Source organism: Esox lucius, chromosome 19 (assembly GCF_011004845.1).
Source record: "Esox lucius isolate fEsoLuc1 chromosome 19, fEsoLuc1.pri, whole genome shotgun sequence".
Classification (NCBI taxonomy): Eukaryota; Metazoa; Chordata; class Actinopteri; order Esociformes; family Esocidae; genus Esox; species Esox lucius.
In genome coordinates, this window is record NC_047587.1 from 4907959 (window position 1) to 4924145 (window position 16187).

General features: G+C 43.5%; 1 protein-coding gene across 2 annotated transcripts; it reads left to right on the forward strand.

The window, feature by feature from the left end:
• The first annotated feature begins 1657 nt into the window (after positions 1-1657).
• Positions 1658-16078, forward strand: panx2 (pannexin 2). 2 transcript variants are annotated; one of them, XM_020040475.3, is made up of 7 exons: positions 1658-1962; positions 5338-5471; positions 5560-6177; positions 8281-9395; positions 10018-10150; positions 10411-10599; positions 10868-16078. In XM_020040475.3, the coding sequence occupies exons 3-7, from the start codon at positions 5949-5951 to the stop codon at positions 11176-11178; spliced, it is 1977 nt and encodes a 658-aa protein (XP_019896034.1). In that variant the 5' UTR covers positions 1658-1962; positions 5338-5471; positions 5560-5948; the 3' UTR covers positions 11179-16078. The 2 variants fall into 2 exon arrangements, with proteins under 2 accessions (XP_019896034.1, XP_010881670.1); XM_010883368.5 differs by having other exon boundaries at positions 5338-5450.
• Positions 16079-16187: the final 109 nt, after the last annotated feature.

Sequence of the window (16187 nt, forward strand, 5' to 3'; positions counted from 1 at the left end):
GGAGGACTACCACTTTGGAAATGCCTCCACAAAGTTGTTATTTGGTATTTGTCAAACGCTAACGCATGGTATAGCATTTTCCCCCTTTAAATGTAAGGGAGCTGATGACAGTTGCTGTGAAGTGTGTGTCTGCGGTACTATGAGAGCAGTACTCCATCTATACTTTATACCAGTGTTTCTACCCAGATAGTGCTTTAAAACCCCTCCTTCTCTGTTGGATGCTGCTGTTCCGATTTTTCCAAATAATTGTGTGATTATAGATATGCAGCAGTCTATCCTCCAGCTCATTGCACCAGATGACAGTATCTCTGTAATGAATCATTCGGAGAGAAGGGTCGCAGATTTCAGACGCGGAGCGTTGGTAGTTTTATTGGCAGTTGGCCCCTCCAAGCACGGGCAAGGCAGAAAGCAGAGGCCAACAGGCAGGCCAGGGGTCAAAACCGCTGCGTCAGGTAGAGGCGAACTATACAAAAATTACAAGGATAAATCGAGGTAGGCGGGTAACAAAGCTAGGGTCAGAACACAGGATATCAACAATGCTAAGCTTCAAAAGCAGAACGCTAAACAAAAGGCTCAGTATGAATAAAAGACGATCAAGACTTCACAAAGGAACTACAAAACAGAACTGAACAATATTGGAACTAAATGAAAGCAGGGGTACAGAAACACAGGTGAAACTCCCTGTGTTTAGGAAAAATACAGGGAAGAGGGCTACGTTCAAAACAACTAAGAAACACTGAAAGATACAAAACAAAACAGTAAAACCCCATAAAGAAAATAAAGGATCTAAGCATACAACACCCAAAACATAGGAACAATAAGGACATAAGGACAACCCCAGACTTTGCAATCTCCCTACACAAAGATAGGGAACTTTCCTTTCATTAGATTTCTATCCAGATTGAACATACCCCTAAATCCACACAATCCAAATGAGCTAGAGATCTACTAATAAGTTTGATGTTCCTTTAACTTTCCTCTGAAAGCTAGACCTCTTGTTTTCCTTTGAAAATTCCTCCTCTTTATTTATTTTTTACAAATGTGTCTTTTTACATCTGTCATTTAAAAACATTCTTTCCGTTGTAATATTGCTATCTTCTTTTATGAGTGGCCATACATACATCAGGAGAGCTACTGCCCCCCGCACAAGAGCCACTTTATCTCCATTTCAGCTACAGGACTGGACAAGACCATGAAACTCGTAGGTGTGATTCAACTGGACAGCGGTGTTCCAATTAACCGAAACGGAAAAAAGCTCGTGCAAAATGGAACTTGTATCCTTCAAGTGTTAACGCTATAGCAGCGGATAGGAACCCCATTTGAAAGCCGATGTGAGGAGAGGCATAATGAGCGAAAACTGGCTAGAGGAACTTGACCACCGGTTAACGGAGTCTGGAGCGCGCGCGACTTGGCTTGCTCTCTTGCTGTGTGTCTGACCGATCTGAGTCTTGCCAGAAAAATCCATCCAAGTAACAACACAAAATTCTAGGTAGCCAACCGTAAATAATCAGACACACCATTGTCCTTGTCCAGTTATACGGATGACATGTAGGGGTTGAGACGAGTTATGACTGTGTTCACTGTAGCTACTGGCTGTTTCCCCATAAGGACTTATTGGCGCCCTTGAGCGACGTCTCCAGACACGGACCCTCCCAGAATATTAGTATGGGGTGTATGTGTGCTTGTGTACCAATATCCAAACATCCACATTCTATTGTTTGGGTTATCGAATTAACGACTAGATCAGTAGGTCTGTTTGTCGTTTCAATTTGGAAAAATGCGATAAAGAAATGATCAGTTCATAAAGCATTATCTCGTCTTGTGAGGTGAGGAGAGAGACAAACCGGGATGGGGGGGTTGAGGAACCCAAAGGCGGAACAAACCGGTGTGCCCGGATACACGCTGAAGCGGCTCGCCCGCACTGCAGATTAACTGTTAGCACGCCGATGATGCACAAAAAAGGTGAGCACATTATATTTCCTCTGTTTGTGTGAAATGGGTCTTTTAAATACACAAAGTATGCTCGGGTTGATGTATTTTCCTTATGATGGACGATGAATTCAATGTACCTATCGCCAACATGCACAGGTGGATTGCCGCTATTACACAAGTAGCCTATAGAATCTTACGGGGCTGAGAGTTTCATAGGAGTCCTCAGACTTACATATATTTAACCCACCGGTCTACATTTCTTTTGCTGTCCACCACTCCGAGTGCTGAAATGGCGTGCATGATGGTTGACTTAAAGCGTCGTGTTTTGTTCGCTCCTCTTTTGATGTAAGTGACCAATAGCCAGCGGAAGACTAGTCAAACGTTACATGTTCAGTCGGTTAGAGGAAACCATATCATATCATACGTTTTCCTGTATAGCGTAATCAAAACAGCATATTTGTTTTGTTAGTGTTTTGTTTAGATGGCATTTGATAAAAGTGTCATTGCGTGCAGGGTTGATTGACTTTTTAGTGCAGTTTAAAGCCATAGCGGATTTCTTTAGCATTACATCTATCCTGTACTGAGTAGATGTGAAATTAAATGATTCACCTTTCTTCCTTTATAACAGCCATTAGTCTAAAGCCAGTTTGGGACCAGTCCACACTACTTGTTTATGACCACACTCAGTTTATGCTCAAAATAAAGATGACAGGGCCACGTTTCTTTTACAGGACTCTCCAACAAAAGTCTGATGACAGGGAGAGAGAGAGAGAGAGACAGTGTTGGTCTGTCTAACATGGACAGCCATAACCAGGCATATGACATAGTGTATACTCAATTCAGGCACCAGATCCATAGGGTCAGGCAGTGCAAACGCATTGGAGTCTGGATTTGTATGGGCCCCCTAGAGTGCAGATAGGTTCTTGCGTGCTGGGCTCCCAACATATCTTCAACAATCTTGTCTACAGTAGGTTAAATACTGCCTGGGTGTGTCTGTATGGCAATAGCCCTTGGCTCTGCCACCTGATCACTGCGTCTAACGCATATTGTGGCTAGGGGCTTAGTAACATTTCTTGCGCAGGGGCCCATAATGATCTAGTTACACTACTGGGCATCCCCGCTAGAAGCCTGTAGAATGTCCAACTGTGGAGCGTAATCTGTTTTTGGACCAGAGCCAAGGGCTCATCACTGCCCGAAGCTGTTTCTGAAACGTTGTATTGTTTTCTATAAGGCTAACTTGATTTAAAAAGTGGCAACATTTAGTTGTAAATCAAATATGATGTGAAGTATGCCAGGCCTTTCATTCAAATTTCAGGGCTTGCTCATGGTCTGAGGTTTACCCAAGGTACATATATCCAAATTAGTAAGAGATCAGAGAGCAAGATCTGAAACTACAGGTTTTGCATTTTCCCCACTAATGGTTACAACACTGCACATAATGGTTACAGGAAAATTTTATATTATTACCAATGTTTCATGATGGGTGGCTTAAAAAGTTTCCATTTGGTCTCACAATGAATTATTCATTTTACTGTAGAATGACTCTGAACAATACTGCACAGTGCATGTCATGCGCACATATACAACATTTGCATTGTGTATAGCATGCTGAAAAATGCAATGCTTGAATGCATTCAACAGTTTAAGATTTGCAACATGAGGAGCCAAATCCCCTTAAAAACGTGTTAATGGTTGGTGTGAGGGCAGGAGGCTGAGAGTCAGGGAAGCCATTTTATTGAATAGGACATGAATTATTCGAACAATCCCGTTACCAGTCAGGTTTCATGTCCCCCGATCCCTTCACAATGTCATCACTACAGCCTTGCCTCTCTGCTGAACGGCCCTGCATCTGTGGGGGCTCAAGGAATACATTTATTAATGCCGATTGAGAGAGAATTAAAAATGGGGAAGAAATGGAGAGAAAGAAATAGAGAGAGGAAAATGGAGATAAAGACAGAGTGGGGAGGGGGTGAGTGGGGGGAAATGTGATAACAGTCCTCTGTAAGGACATTCAAGTAACCTTCCTGTGTGTGTGTGTGTGTGTGTGTGTGTGTGCAGCAACTCTCCCTGAGAACGGCAGTGGAGATGAGGGGAAATGCACTGTTCACAAGCATGCACATCGACACAAATACACACACATGCTGTTCACACGCATGCACATCGACACAAATACACACGCATGCTGTTCACACGCATGCACATCGACACAAATACACACACATGCTGTTCACACGCATGCACATCGACACAAATACACACACATGCTGTTCACACGCATGCACATCGACACAAATACACACACATGCTGTTCACACGCATGCACATCGACACAAATACACACGCATGCTGTTCACACGCATGCACATCGACACAAATACACACACATGCTGTTCACACGCATGCACATCGACACAAATACACACACATGCTGTTCACACGCATGCACATCGACACAAATACACACATGCTGTTCACACGCATCCACATCGACACAAATACACACACATGCTGTTCACAAGCATGCACATCGACACAAATACACACACATGCTGTTCACAAGCATGCACATCGACACAAATACACACACATGCTGTTCACACGCATGCACATCGACACAAATACACACACATGCTGTTCACAAGCATGCACATCGACAAAAATACACACACATGCTGTTCACAAGCATGCTCATCGACACAAATACACACATGCTGTTCACACATACACACACTTGCATGCACAACAACACAAATACACACACACACACACACAGATGCTGGTCACACAGACACACACACATGCTTATCAACACATATACGAATACATACACATATTGTACAAACACAAGCATGTACGCACATCTGTAGATCCCATATAGATGTGACCACAGTGATAAATTTCACAGGCAACTGAGCCCTGGCTATATTACTACTGAGTGGAAATTACTGGGAAAAATGCTAAAATACTGTTCCTGAGTGGTGTTCCTGAGTGATGTTCCTGAGTGATGTTCTTGCTTGGTGTTCCTGCTTGGTGTTCCTGCTTGGTGTTCCTGAGTGATGTTCCTGAGTGATGTTCCTGAGTGATGTTCCTGAGTGGTGTTCCTGCTTGGTGTTCCTGCTTGGTGTTCCTGCTTGGTGTTCCTGCTTGGTGTTCCTGAGTGGTGTTCTTGCTTGGTGTTCCTGAGTGGTATTCTTGCTTGGTGTTCCTGAGTGACGTTCCTGAGTGGTTTTGTTGATTGGTGATTCTGATTGGTGATTGTGGTTGGTGATTCTGATTGGTGATGTTGGATTCTTTTCAGTGTTTTCTGAGCTAGTACAAGGCCTGCATTTTGCCCATATAGTGTGTTTAGCGTAGATATACTAAATATGTATGTTTCTTGACTTATTGTCCATCTGTCTTTTTCAGGAAGTCGGAAGCGATGTAGGTATCCCTGTAAATCCATGCCAGCTTATCCACTGGAAACCACACTTATTGGGAACTAAGAGGAAGATTATCTATCCTCCATTGAGTCTGACACAGTGAGTGTAGACCTTGACCAGGTAACAGGGAGAGAGAACAGAGACAGAATGTACACAGCACAACTGGAGCGCTCTGCAAACCACTGACTGACACAATGTCCTTTCTCAGCGCGGGAAGAGATTGTCAGAGAGCATCTGTCTGTCTCACTCGCCGTCAGTGAACATTCCCGAGGTTCTCCATCAAACCCCAGCTTGTTCCTGACACCAGCTTTGGCCTTGAGACCCTCATAAATGTGTGACTAGGTAGCCAGGAAAAGGGGGGGCCGGAGGAGCGGCGGTCCCACTCACACCGTGAAGATCCCCAATACACCCAAGAGACTGACCATCACTTCAAGACCCAGCCATTACTGACCATTCATAACCACATAACCAGGTCTGGCCCTGAGAAAGTCAGTCCTGTGTGTTTGTATGTGTGTGTGTTTGTGTTAAAGCAGCCCATTGTGTGGAAGTGGGTGAGGTAGCTAGGAGGAGGGGGCAGCCGTTGTCTTCTTTGGCCGGATGCAGAACATCCTCGAGCAGAATTTAGACATGGCCACAGCTCTGCTGGCGGGGGAGAAGCTGAAGGAGCTGATCTTGCCCGGCTCCTCCCAGGATGAGAAGGGAGGCATGCTAGCCGGTCTCATGGTCCAGCTCAAACTGGAGCTGCCGTTTGACCGTGTCGTCACCATTGGCACTGTCATCATCCCCATCCTGCTTGTCACCCTCGTCTTCACAAGGAACTTCGCAGGTCAGTTGGCGATCCGGACGGTGTAGCAGGCAATCATTTTAAATACTGTAAATATGCTTGAATTAACTTGTTGGGGTCCATTTAAACTCTGGAATAGTTAAAAAATTTAAATGTTGGCACTCCATGCTGTTCAAGCATGGGCGGCGCCACTGAGTCCATCTCCATGTTAAAAGTAGGCCACTTCGGCATCATGTACTGGCTGATCTCTCCAGGATGGATGGGCAAATAACCAATGGTGCAATCAGGAGGGAAAAGCCTATGTGTTGTCCCACCCCACAAGTTGTATGACCCATCCATTTGATTATATAAAAATGGCAAATGCCTGTAATGGTAATGGCCATGCTGGAACAAATATTCCCAGAGTAGTCCACTCACCATCTCTATTACTAATGCAAAAACGTCCAGAAGTATTTTAACCCAGGTCTTGCAGATGACCACTAGAGGGGGGCTGTGACAGTGCTGTGCTGCCAGTGAACACCAAACCAACACAGCAAGCTGGGAAGGAAACTTTTTGTGGTTATATAGAAAAACAACCACACATACAGCCTAGATCTCTTACTATTCCACATTTATTATCAGAGACAAACCGCCAACAGTGGAACTCAGAATTTATAACATATTAGGACTATTTTCCTGAATTGTTCTTTGGCACGTCTCCTTTTAGTGCCTTAACTCCAAAGAGATATCTGGGACATGTAAGGGTTAACTATGCAGTGTTTCTGGAGTTTGGTGTGACGAGAGATCAGTGCAGAGATCAGGCATGGGCTGAGCTACACTGCTGAACTGAAATGGAGTAGAGTGAATGGGAGGGAGAAGAGGTTGACTCAATGCTGAGTCAGGCTATCTGCATAGCAACACCAACCAGCTGTGACCAAGCATTTCACTTAGTGTTGAGCGGGCATAAGTGGCATGGGACATGGTTGGGCCTGGGAGGCTGGGTGCCAATCTCAGCATTCTCAGCACAGCTTACCCCAAATGCCCAAAACGTGAGTTACCCACCATATCCAAGGCAAATGCCTTTTAAATTATGAAACACTAGGCGACAACCAGTAATGGCTGTGCAATGTGAAGTACTTTTTGCACCGATGTCCTTAGTGGCTGCCTTCGAAATGAACTAATTCAGGTGAATTTAGGTCTCCTAAAATAGTCCCAGTACAAAATCAAGTAGCATACAGAGATATTATTAAAAAAAATAAAAAAGGCCTTTACTGGGCTGAGCTCCAGCTCCTTCTCTATAGCTCCAGCTCCTTCTCTCCAGCTCATTCTCTCCAGTCTCCTGGCTCCGGGCTCCCCAGCCAGTGTGTAATGTTCTCAAGCTCGGTTCAACACTCATTAAATGAAAGTTACAAGTGTACCTCAGGGCCAGATGCGCCCCTGACCTCGACAGTCATCAGTCAAACTGCTTTGCTGCCACTGTGCTCAGCAATTTACAGAGAAAGACTGGATGGAATTGATGTGCAGCTTAAAAAGGCAATTCACCCAAAATACACAGGTTTCTGCTTCAAGGCAAGACCCTAATCATCAATTAAGTAATTGGGAGGGAAGGATATGTATAAGATATTGGAATGATATTGATGCCACATATTCATGGTATCATTATCCAAAATATTGCACATTATGTGCCTTGGTTGGACATTAGATACATTCAGATGATGGACTTTTTGTGCCACAAATGCTTAAATGTTAACTGAAATAAAACTAGACCAGGGATTGATGTCATACCTTGTATATAGACTGCTTACAGAGTAAAGAAACAACATGTAACATTGTTATTTGGGTGAAATACCCCTTTAAAATGTTGCTTTTTCCTTAACCTTCATTGCAGATAGTTTTATACCTGACTCATCAGTATCACTTTCAGAGGAGCGAGGCAGTTCATTGTCTTCGAAAGATTAATGAAATAGAGAGCTCTTCTGACACAACTGTATAAAATGGATCAAAAGTATTTTCCCCAGAAACATCTATAAAATGACTGTTCAAGGAAATTCAGAAATGTAATTCAACCAATGGTTTATTCATTATCTCAAGGTAAATAACATTTTAAAAAGCAATAACGCTCAGTCATGATGTTGTATGACCAAGTTTCCATCTGTTCTGTCTCAGAGGAGTCGATCTACTGTTACACGCCTCATAACTTCACCCGCGACCAGGCCCTGTATGCACGAGGCTACTGCTGGACAGAGCTGCGTGACGCTGTGCCAGGGGTCGAACCTGACCTACGACCTTCGCTCTTTGAGCACAAGTTCTTACCCTATGCCCTGCTGGCTTTCGCCGGCATCATGTACATCCCTGCTCTGGGCTGGGAGTTCATGGCCTCCACCAGACTTACCTCAGAGCTCAACTTCCTGCTTCACGAGATCGACAACTGCTATCACCGGGCTGCCGAGGGCCGGGCTCCCAAGATCGAGAAGCAGATCCAGTCAAAAGGACCTGGCATCACAGAGAAAGAGAGACGAGAGATCATTGAGAACGCGGAGAAGGAGAAGAGCCCTGAGCAGAACCTGTTTGAGAAGTACCTGGAGCGGCGGGGCCAGAGCAACTTCCTGGCCAAGCTGTACTTGGCACGTCACCTGGCCATCATCTGCCTCAGCTCCATCCCCATCTCCTACTTGAGTGCCTACTGGCACCGGCAGCGCCAGAATGAGTTCAGCTGCGCCCTGGGGGAGCCGCCGGACTCCAGCAGCATCCCCGAGCTGAGGCTCAGCGTCAACTGCAAGCTCCCGGCCGTGCAGCTGCAGCGCATCATGGCGGCGGTGGACATCGCCCTGCTGAGCACCATGAACCTGGTCATCCTGGTCAACCTGCTGCACCTCTTCGTGGTGCGGAAGTCCAACTTTGTATTCGACAAACTGCACAAGGTGGGCATCAAGACACGACGGCGCTGGCAGAAGTCCCAGTTCTGCGACATCAACATCCTGGCGATGTTCTGCAACGAGAACCGGGATCACATCAAGTCACTCAACCGCCTGGACTTCATTACCAATGAGAGTGACCTCATGTATGACAATGTGGTGAGGCAGCTTCTGGCTGCGTTGGCCCAGTCTAACCAAGATGTCACACCTACAGTGAGGGACTCCGGTATCCAGACCCTGGATCCCAATATGGACCCCTCTCTACTGGGGGTAGGAGAGCTGGGAGGGGAGCCGCTAGTCATCAAACGGCCGCGCAAGAAGATCAAGTGGATCCCCAGCTCTAACCCCTTGCCCCAACCCTTTAAGGTAACACCCAGCGTGGTAGTCCTCAGAGTTGCCAGCAACAAGTCTGTATATTTTGTCAGCTTACCTTGGTTCTGGAAAAGCTATGTATTTGTTTAAAAGGGAATGACACCTAATGATTCTGTGTTATGGCTAAACACCAATCACCCAAATTGAGACACCTGTGGATTTCCTGCTAAATAAATATAAGCTGTAATAGTTGTTCCCATCTACTGTGTTAAAAGGCAAAGCACCACTTACTGTTGAGTGGGTGTGCTCAGCGGACCAGAGCAATATAAGCAATACATGACAATTTATTGAGCACACCTGACACAATAGATAGAAAATAAATATGAAATTCGGCTGTGAGCAAAACATGGCACAGACCTTATTCAATCACAGCTACCTAAAGTTAACGTTTTGAACCATAATTAAGAATAATATATTACTTTTACAGTCTTACTTACAGATATCTTACTTTTCTTGCAAATATCTAGTTTGCTGTTATCTCATCCCAGCTTCTTTTTACTTTGGTGTAAACCTAAGGTAACCCTCAGTAATTCAAGGACTTAATTATTCAAATAAGTTCATCATCTCTCATTCTTGGGGTCGTCGTAGTAACTGTCCGTATCTGTCCATTGTGAAGGAACCTCTGTCAATAACACGTCTAGAAAACAGCACTAAGCCTGAGAAGCCCAAACTTGTGAGGAGGAAAACCATGGCAGAGAACTATGTTGCTCCACTGAGCAAGAGCACGCAGTATCCACCCTCAGCCAAAGGTACTGTACTGAGACCAATGACATGACATAAGATTAGAATGATGGAAAGCAACAACGTTTATGCTTACTCAATTTTGCTATAATGCTTCTTTGGATATTTTACTGAAACAGCTTCTTACTTTGGTTTTGCATAGAAAAAGTGATAATGTGATGCTGCGTAGAGTTGTACAATGAAGTTATGCAATTTGAGTAGCATTTTGCTGTGGTGTCTCACCCCCCCCCCCCCCCCCCGGACCATATCTGTTGAATGCCACCTGCAGACTTGAGCGCCATGGAGAAAAAGCACAGTCGAAACTTTTCCCTGGATGTTCACCCATACATGCTGACCATCCGTAAGCCCAACAAGGTAGAGACCGTCAGCACAGAGCCTCTGCCCACAGACCACACCCTGGATGCTGTGTTCATCGAAGGCACACACACCATTGTCCATGTCTCTGCTTCCATCACTGGTAAGATGGCAGTGTCTCATCTCAGGAAGGATCGGTCACCAGTGCAGCTAAGCCTTCGCCTTTATAGAGTATATATCCTCCAGTCTGACTGATTCCACAGGAATCTAATACAATCATTAGGTTTACTTGTAGTGTGAAAGTTATTCATAACAACCAAGGCATCTACAAAGGCATAGCTATTGCTGAAAGTATTTCCTGGTGAAGTCATGTGGTCAGGAAAAAAACCCTGGGACTGTGTAACGTTTTGTTTTTCTCTCTTTTTTTTTAGAAAAGAAAGACAGCACCCCAGAGTCCACCAACACGGTCTTCTCCACAATCACGGTTCCCACCACCACCTATCTCAACGGTGCCAGTCCCAGCCCCAATCCACCCTTTCTGGCCGACCGCCACCTTACAGGGCCTCTAATGGAACAAGAGGAGCCTGAAGCAGTCCAGCCTGCGGTCTTCACCCGGATACCCTCCCACCAGCTGCTCAGCATGCACCAGCTGCTCAGCATGGAGGAAGAGGGGGCGGGGGGCCAAGGGGTCAGGCTGTCTGAGAGACCCGGGGGGGAGCTGATCGCTGCAGGGGAGTGCTGAAGGGGAGGCACGCACAACTCCGTCCCGCCCCCCCCCCCACGACAAATATATCGCACAATACAGCAACACATATATCAATCACCACGATGACCATTGCCGCCAGAAGCCACAGTCTGCCTATTACCAAGAGTACTTTGTCATTTCACAAACACACTCTTGTGCTTTACGCCACACCTCACTACTGGTCTAGTGAAGGGACCGAGTGAGGGGTGCTGATGGTGAAGCTGAACTGGAATGTCTTGCTGCAGTGGTGGATGTTTAACACAGGAGGAATAAAAAGGAAATACAGTTCTATTTATTGTGATCAACCCATAGTCACTGGACTGTCCGCACTTCATTTGTCCATTGTGGCGATTAGGGTTAGAGAATTACGGTAACTTACCCAAAATATAAATTTTTCAGAAATCCTGGTCCTAGGACTGCTTATTCCCTCCTGATTACAGAAATCCTCTGACCAGGATTTCTGGAAAAATAGGGTACTTGGGGGATTCTCTTGAAATGTTTTTAACTTGGTGAACGAGGAGACTTCCTTGAAATTCAATCTGGAACACTTGATTTTGTTGATCCCGCACAATTTAATGGAGAATTTCCTCATGTTTTTTGAAAAGGTGCTCTAATTCAAAAAGCTAAGAAAGACAAACGGGAAGGCGGAAAGGAAATACATACCATTTCAAGGTTTTTAATCACATTATGGAGGCACACTATCTAGACTTCCATAAATAATTATTTACCAACCGCTACATTATGAAAACATGTTTATAAAACATAGGCTTATTATCCTTCTATCCAAGTTTACTGAAAGACAATGCAGTATCCTTTTTAAAATTTGCACTGCAGTATATGCAAACGATCACATGTTTGTGGCAATAATAGTCTGTATATGCTCACAAGATATACCACATTTTACTTACAGTAAATATTTTACTGATTGTAGCCCTATCTCGGTTCTTGTATTGCTGCCATAGATATGGATAGAAGACTCAAGTATCTAACACATTCTAGCATGGACATCATCGCTGAGGGCGTCCAGCATTTTAAAGTGAATGTCTGGTTGGAACTTATAATTGGTTTAGGAAGAATCACATGACATCTGCCCGGTCATCTGGAACGATCGACCAAGGAATTGTACTTGTAAAGAAGAACACCCACTACTTCAAAAGGGAGATTGCCTCAAAGAAGCCGTAATGGGACTGATATAAAGATTATACCTCTATTCAACTCGGTGTACTTCACATTAATATTCCTTAATTTATTGAGTGTTATTTGACCACACAGGAGAAAGAGGAGGCTTAGTAAGAACGTCTACCTTAAAGACGGTGCTCTTTAACAGGATTTGATATGACTTCCTAGTTACCCATAGTTAAACAGATTGATCCAAATGATGTTTACGTCTCTGTTAGCTTGTTAGCTTCGCACACTTGATGTAAGTTGGCTGGCAGGAGCCAGTTCCTCCACAGGAAAATAGACCTTCTGTATAGAAATGCAAAGCCATACATAGTAATCAAACTGTAATTAATTTGTTAATGTTACTTATCATAACAGATTGTGTCAAACTTTTTTTGCCCGCACGGGCATACAGATACATAGAGAGGATAATTAAAAAATGTCTTCTGATTCTGGGTAAGTAGGAAATTATCTACAATCACAGGACTTTGTCAATGGATGAACTAGTGGATAACAATTATATTTATCTACGTCCGTTATAAAGGAAGTTAGTGGTAGTTTCAAGCTAACTAGTGTTAGTGCAATGATTGGAAGCAGTGCAGGCTCTAGCCTTTTGAGGGCCTTAAGCAAAATTTCCTTTGGGGCCCCCCTCCCCTGTCGGTCGGCTCTCCCTAGCAGTCGGAGGCCCCTTGCGGCCGGGGCCCTATGTAACCACTTATGTTGTTTATGCCTGGAGTCGGCCCTGATTGGAAGTCCATTTCTTTGTTCAATTACGACAGTCCAAACATGTTAACTACTTGCAAGAAATGTAATTGACTTGTCAGTTCCCTCAGTTTGTCATTTTCATTGAAGTGAAGCTGTAGCAAAGGCTGTTATCCAGGAGCATTGTGGGCAATTAAGCGAGGGTAGAGGGCACCGCCACTTTAGCCATTAAAATCAGAAAGTCTTACAGAAAGATCGTGCACCACTGCTGTCGAGTTTGGCCCTAATATTCAGTCCCGATGTTACGTGTTCCCCATTTCCCTTTCAGACAATGATAGAAGAATGGTTGTATACTTTAAACGTTGTATTCAAAATTGACATCACGGTGCTGCTGCAGACAGTTGATTTCTGCATGTGTCACACAAGACATGAACTGGTGATCCTCTTCATGGAAATACGTGATTGCCCTCCTTGACAATGTTCAAACAATTTCAACTTTACGTAAAATACCAACTGGGTAGCGTCACCTGTGATGTTTCAAGCTGTGAAGTGAGCTCCTGATGCACTCTTAACTCTGTTACATATTCATGAGAATGATGGACTAATATCTGCCAAAGAATGACCTCTTAGAAAAGAAATTTACAAGAATCCGTAGAGTCAAATTTGTCAGTCTGAATGTTGAATTTGTTTAATATAGGGTGTTAGAAAATTAGCTTAGCTGTAATTTAAATGAGGGAGCCCTTTATTTCTATACCACAAACAAATCTGGTTTGGGGAAATTGATTTCTAACTCATCAGTGTTTGACTGTTTGGAGTCTGGAAAAAAATTACTGATAGTGTTAGTGATTTTACACTTATAACCCCTTAATATTTTGATGTTGGTGTTACTGTGTAGATACATTTTCGAACTAGCTAGCAATTGAAGTAAAACTTTTGCTAGCCAGCCAGAGCCTGAGGAATTGCTGCAGTGCGGGTTTTATAATCGAAACAGTCTCCACAGACAATAGCTCTAATGCAGTTACTTCCAGGTGTCGCAACTGTTGCCGGGTGATGTTTGATCCGATTGAATGTTGTCCTGAAACTGGAATATCCACAAAACATGCCCCATTGTCTGATATTCATGACCGCGACATGTCTGTAAGTTTTGAAGTCTGTCTGTGAGATAAAAGAAAGCTCAGGAAAACATCAGGAACCCCCACAATGCAATATTTCTGCATATCTTCTACAGTATGTAGCAGTCTGTCACTCAAGCACATGAAGTTAAAGTCCCTGTGCAGTCTTTGGTATTTTATTTTTAAATATTCACTGTACTATAGTCTTAAGAAATACATGGGTGTTTATTTTATGATAACAACAAAGTTACTGGTGTTAGGAAACATTTGATGATATATACACACTGCTCTTATTAGTTGACATGATGGTCTAGAGTCCAACCCTTTACCCAGAACGGTCATTGGTCTATTGTAATCAGATTAGATTGTGTAATCACAATAATGGTTCAAAACTGTCTCTCTCATCTTAATAGATGAAGGTTCTAAAACTCACTTGTGATATGATCTGTATATCAATGGTGCAATTTAAAAGGGTTTCTCTCACAATACTAGTGCACTTTAGGTGAGGTTAGCCAATCCTTCTTCCAGTGAATTCATAGAATAGAAGTTGTTGCGCAAACGAAAACACTGCGTTAAAAATCATGTTGTGAATACAGTATGTTATTGTGTAAAATAAATGTTAAAATCTCCTTTCTACAAATGTGTCCCAAACCCTACCACCTCTCAACATCAGTGCAAGTGAATGTTGTAGTGATGGCAAGGGAAATGTTGTTACATGCCCGATTACTGTGATAGTTACTCTGAGCTGACAAGGTGTCAAGGTGCAATGAATGATCTGTACTGGTCTCATTCTGGGAGCCTGCTGGAGACATTGCAAGACTCCCCAGCTTCCCAAGTTGTGAAAGATTTCAATGAGACCTACAGTCGATATATTCAAAACATTGGGCACAAAATAATGTACAGCACACGAATGCTTTGCTCTTGACTGGCAAGCTTTGCACCATACGCTCGTCTTGCCCTGTGCCAACACACTGACAGCAGCGACATCACCCGATCTCCAACATCATGTCAATAAAACTCACACAACATGCGATCACATTACTCACCAAAGACAATGTCCCCTGAAATAATCAAATTATAGGTAGAGCGGGCTACTGTAGCTAGTTGTTATTGGAATAAAAAGCACCGGGTAGGATGCAGAAATCTAAGGGATGTGTGCAACAACCAACATCAACTACAGACAGACAGTATGTCTGTGGTACGGTAGTCTGGTGCAGACTAGACTGGACAAACCAATCTGAAACAAGCAGGTATTATAAATACACTAGGAGGATTCTACATTGTATTCATATTTTGTAATACAAATATCTTACCGTATGGCCATAGTGGCCATATTATGTGCAATGATAAGGAAATGTAATGTTATAACTATTTCACTGGTATGTAGCCTTGACAATTGCATCTCAGTTTGGGAAGATCTATGGTTGACTTACCAATGGGGCAAATATGTTGGGATATTCACAGTCTATAATGCAGTAAAATGATGGTTTGAAAAACTACCTGTCAATTTACTAATAACACAAAAAAAAACATGAAGTTAATGACATGTGGTTGACACACTTATCCCCTTAATGTTCTCAGCACAAAAATGCATCCTCATATGCCCTTGTGACATGGGGCACCGTGCTCCTCCTCATGCATACTTTCTTCTGGGTTGGGGACCTCTCATTCAGAAAATAAACTCCCCGTGAATTCCCTGTCCAAGTCGTCCTACATTCCCTTGGTCACAGATATAGCTGCAGGGTACGCAGCCTGAAGTCCTGGTCACAGAAAAACAAAGAAAAAATATATTGACTGACACCTTCTTGGTGGGTGCTGTTTCTGTGCTGGTGATGATGTCAAAAGTTGTCAATATCTGTAGGATTACAATGAGTCGTAAGCAAAACACTTTCTGGTTTTGTTAAAATAAAAGTTGAGCAATATTTATTTGTATGCATATTTCTGTAATTAATGTATATCAATATTATTATGTCCTTTACTATCTGCAACAAACATTTGGAAAACTACATGTCCCAACTACCACTACGAACT

Bases quoted from the DNA above. Each gene is read 5' to 3' on its own strand.
- panx2 (XM_020040475.3), top strand. From the start codon at position 5,949: ATGCAGAACATCCTCGAGCAGAATTTAGACATGGCCACAGCTCTGCTG. The intron at 9,396-10,017 runs GTAACACCCAGC...TCCATTGTGAAG, and splicing joins CCTTGCCCCAACCCTTTAAG to GAACCTCTGTCAATAACACG. The intron at 10,151-10,410 runs GTACTGTACTGA...TGCCACCTGCAG, and splicing joins GTATCCACCCTCAGCCAAAG to ACTTGAGCGCCATGGAGAAA.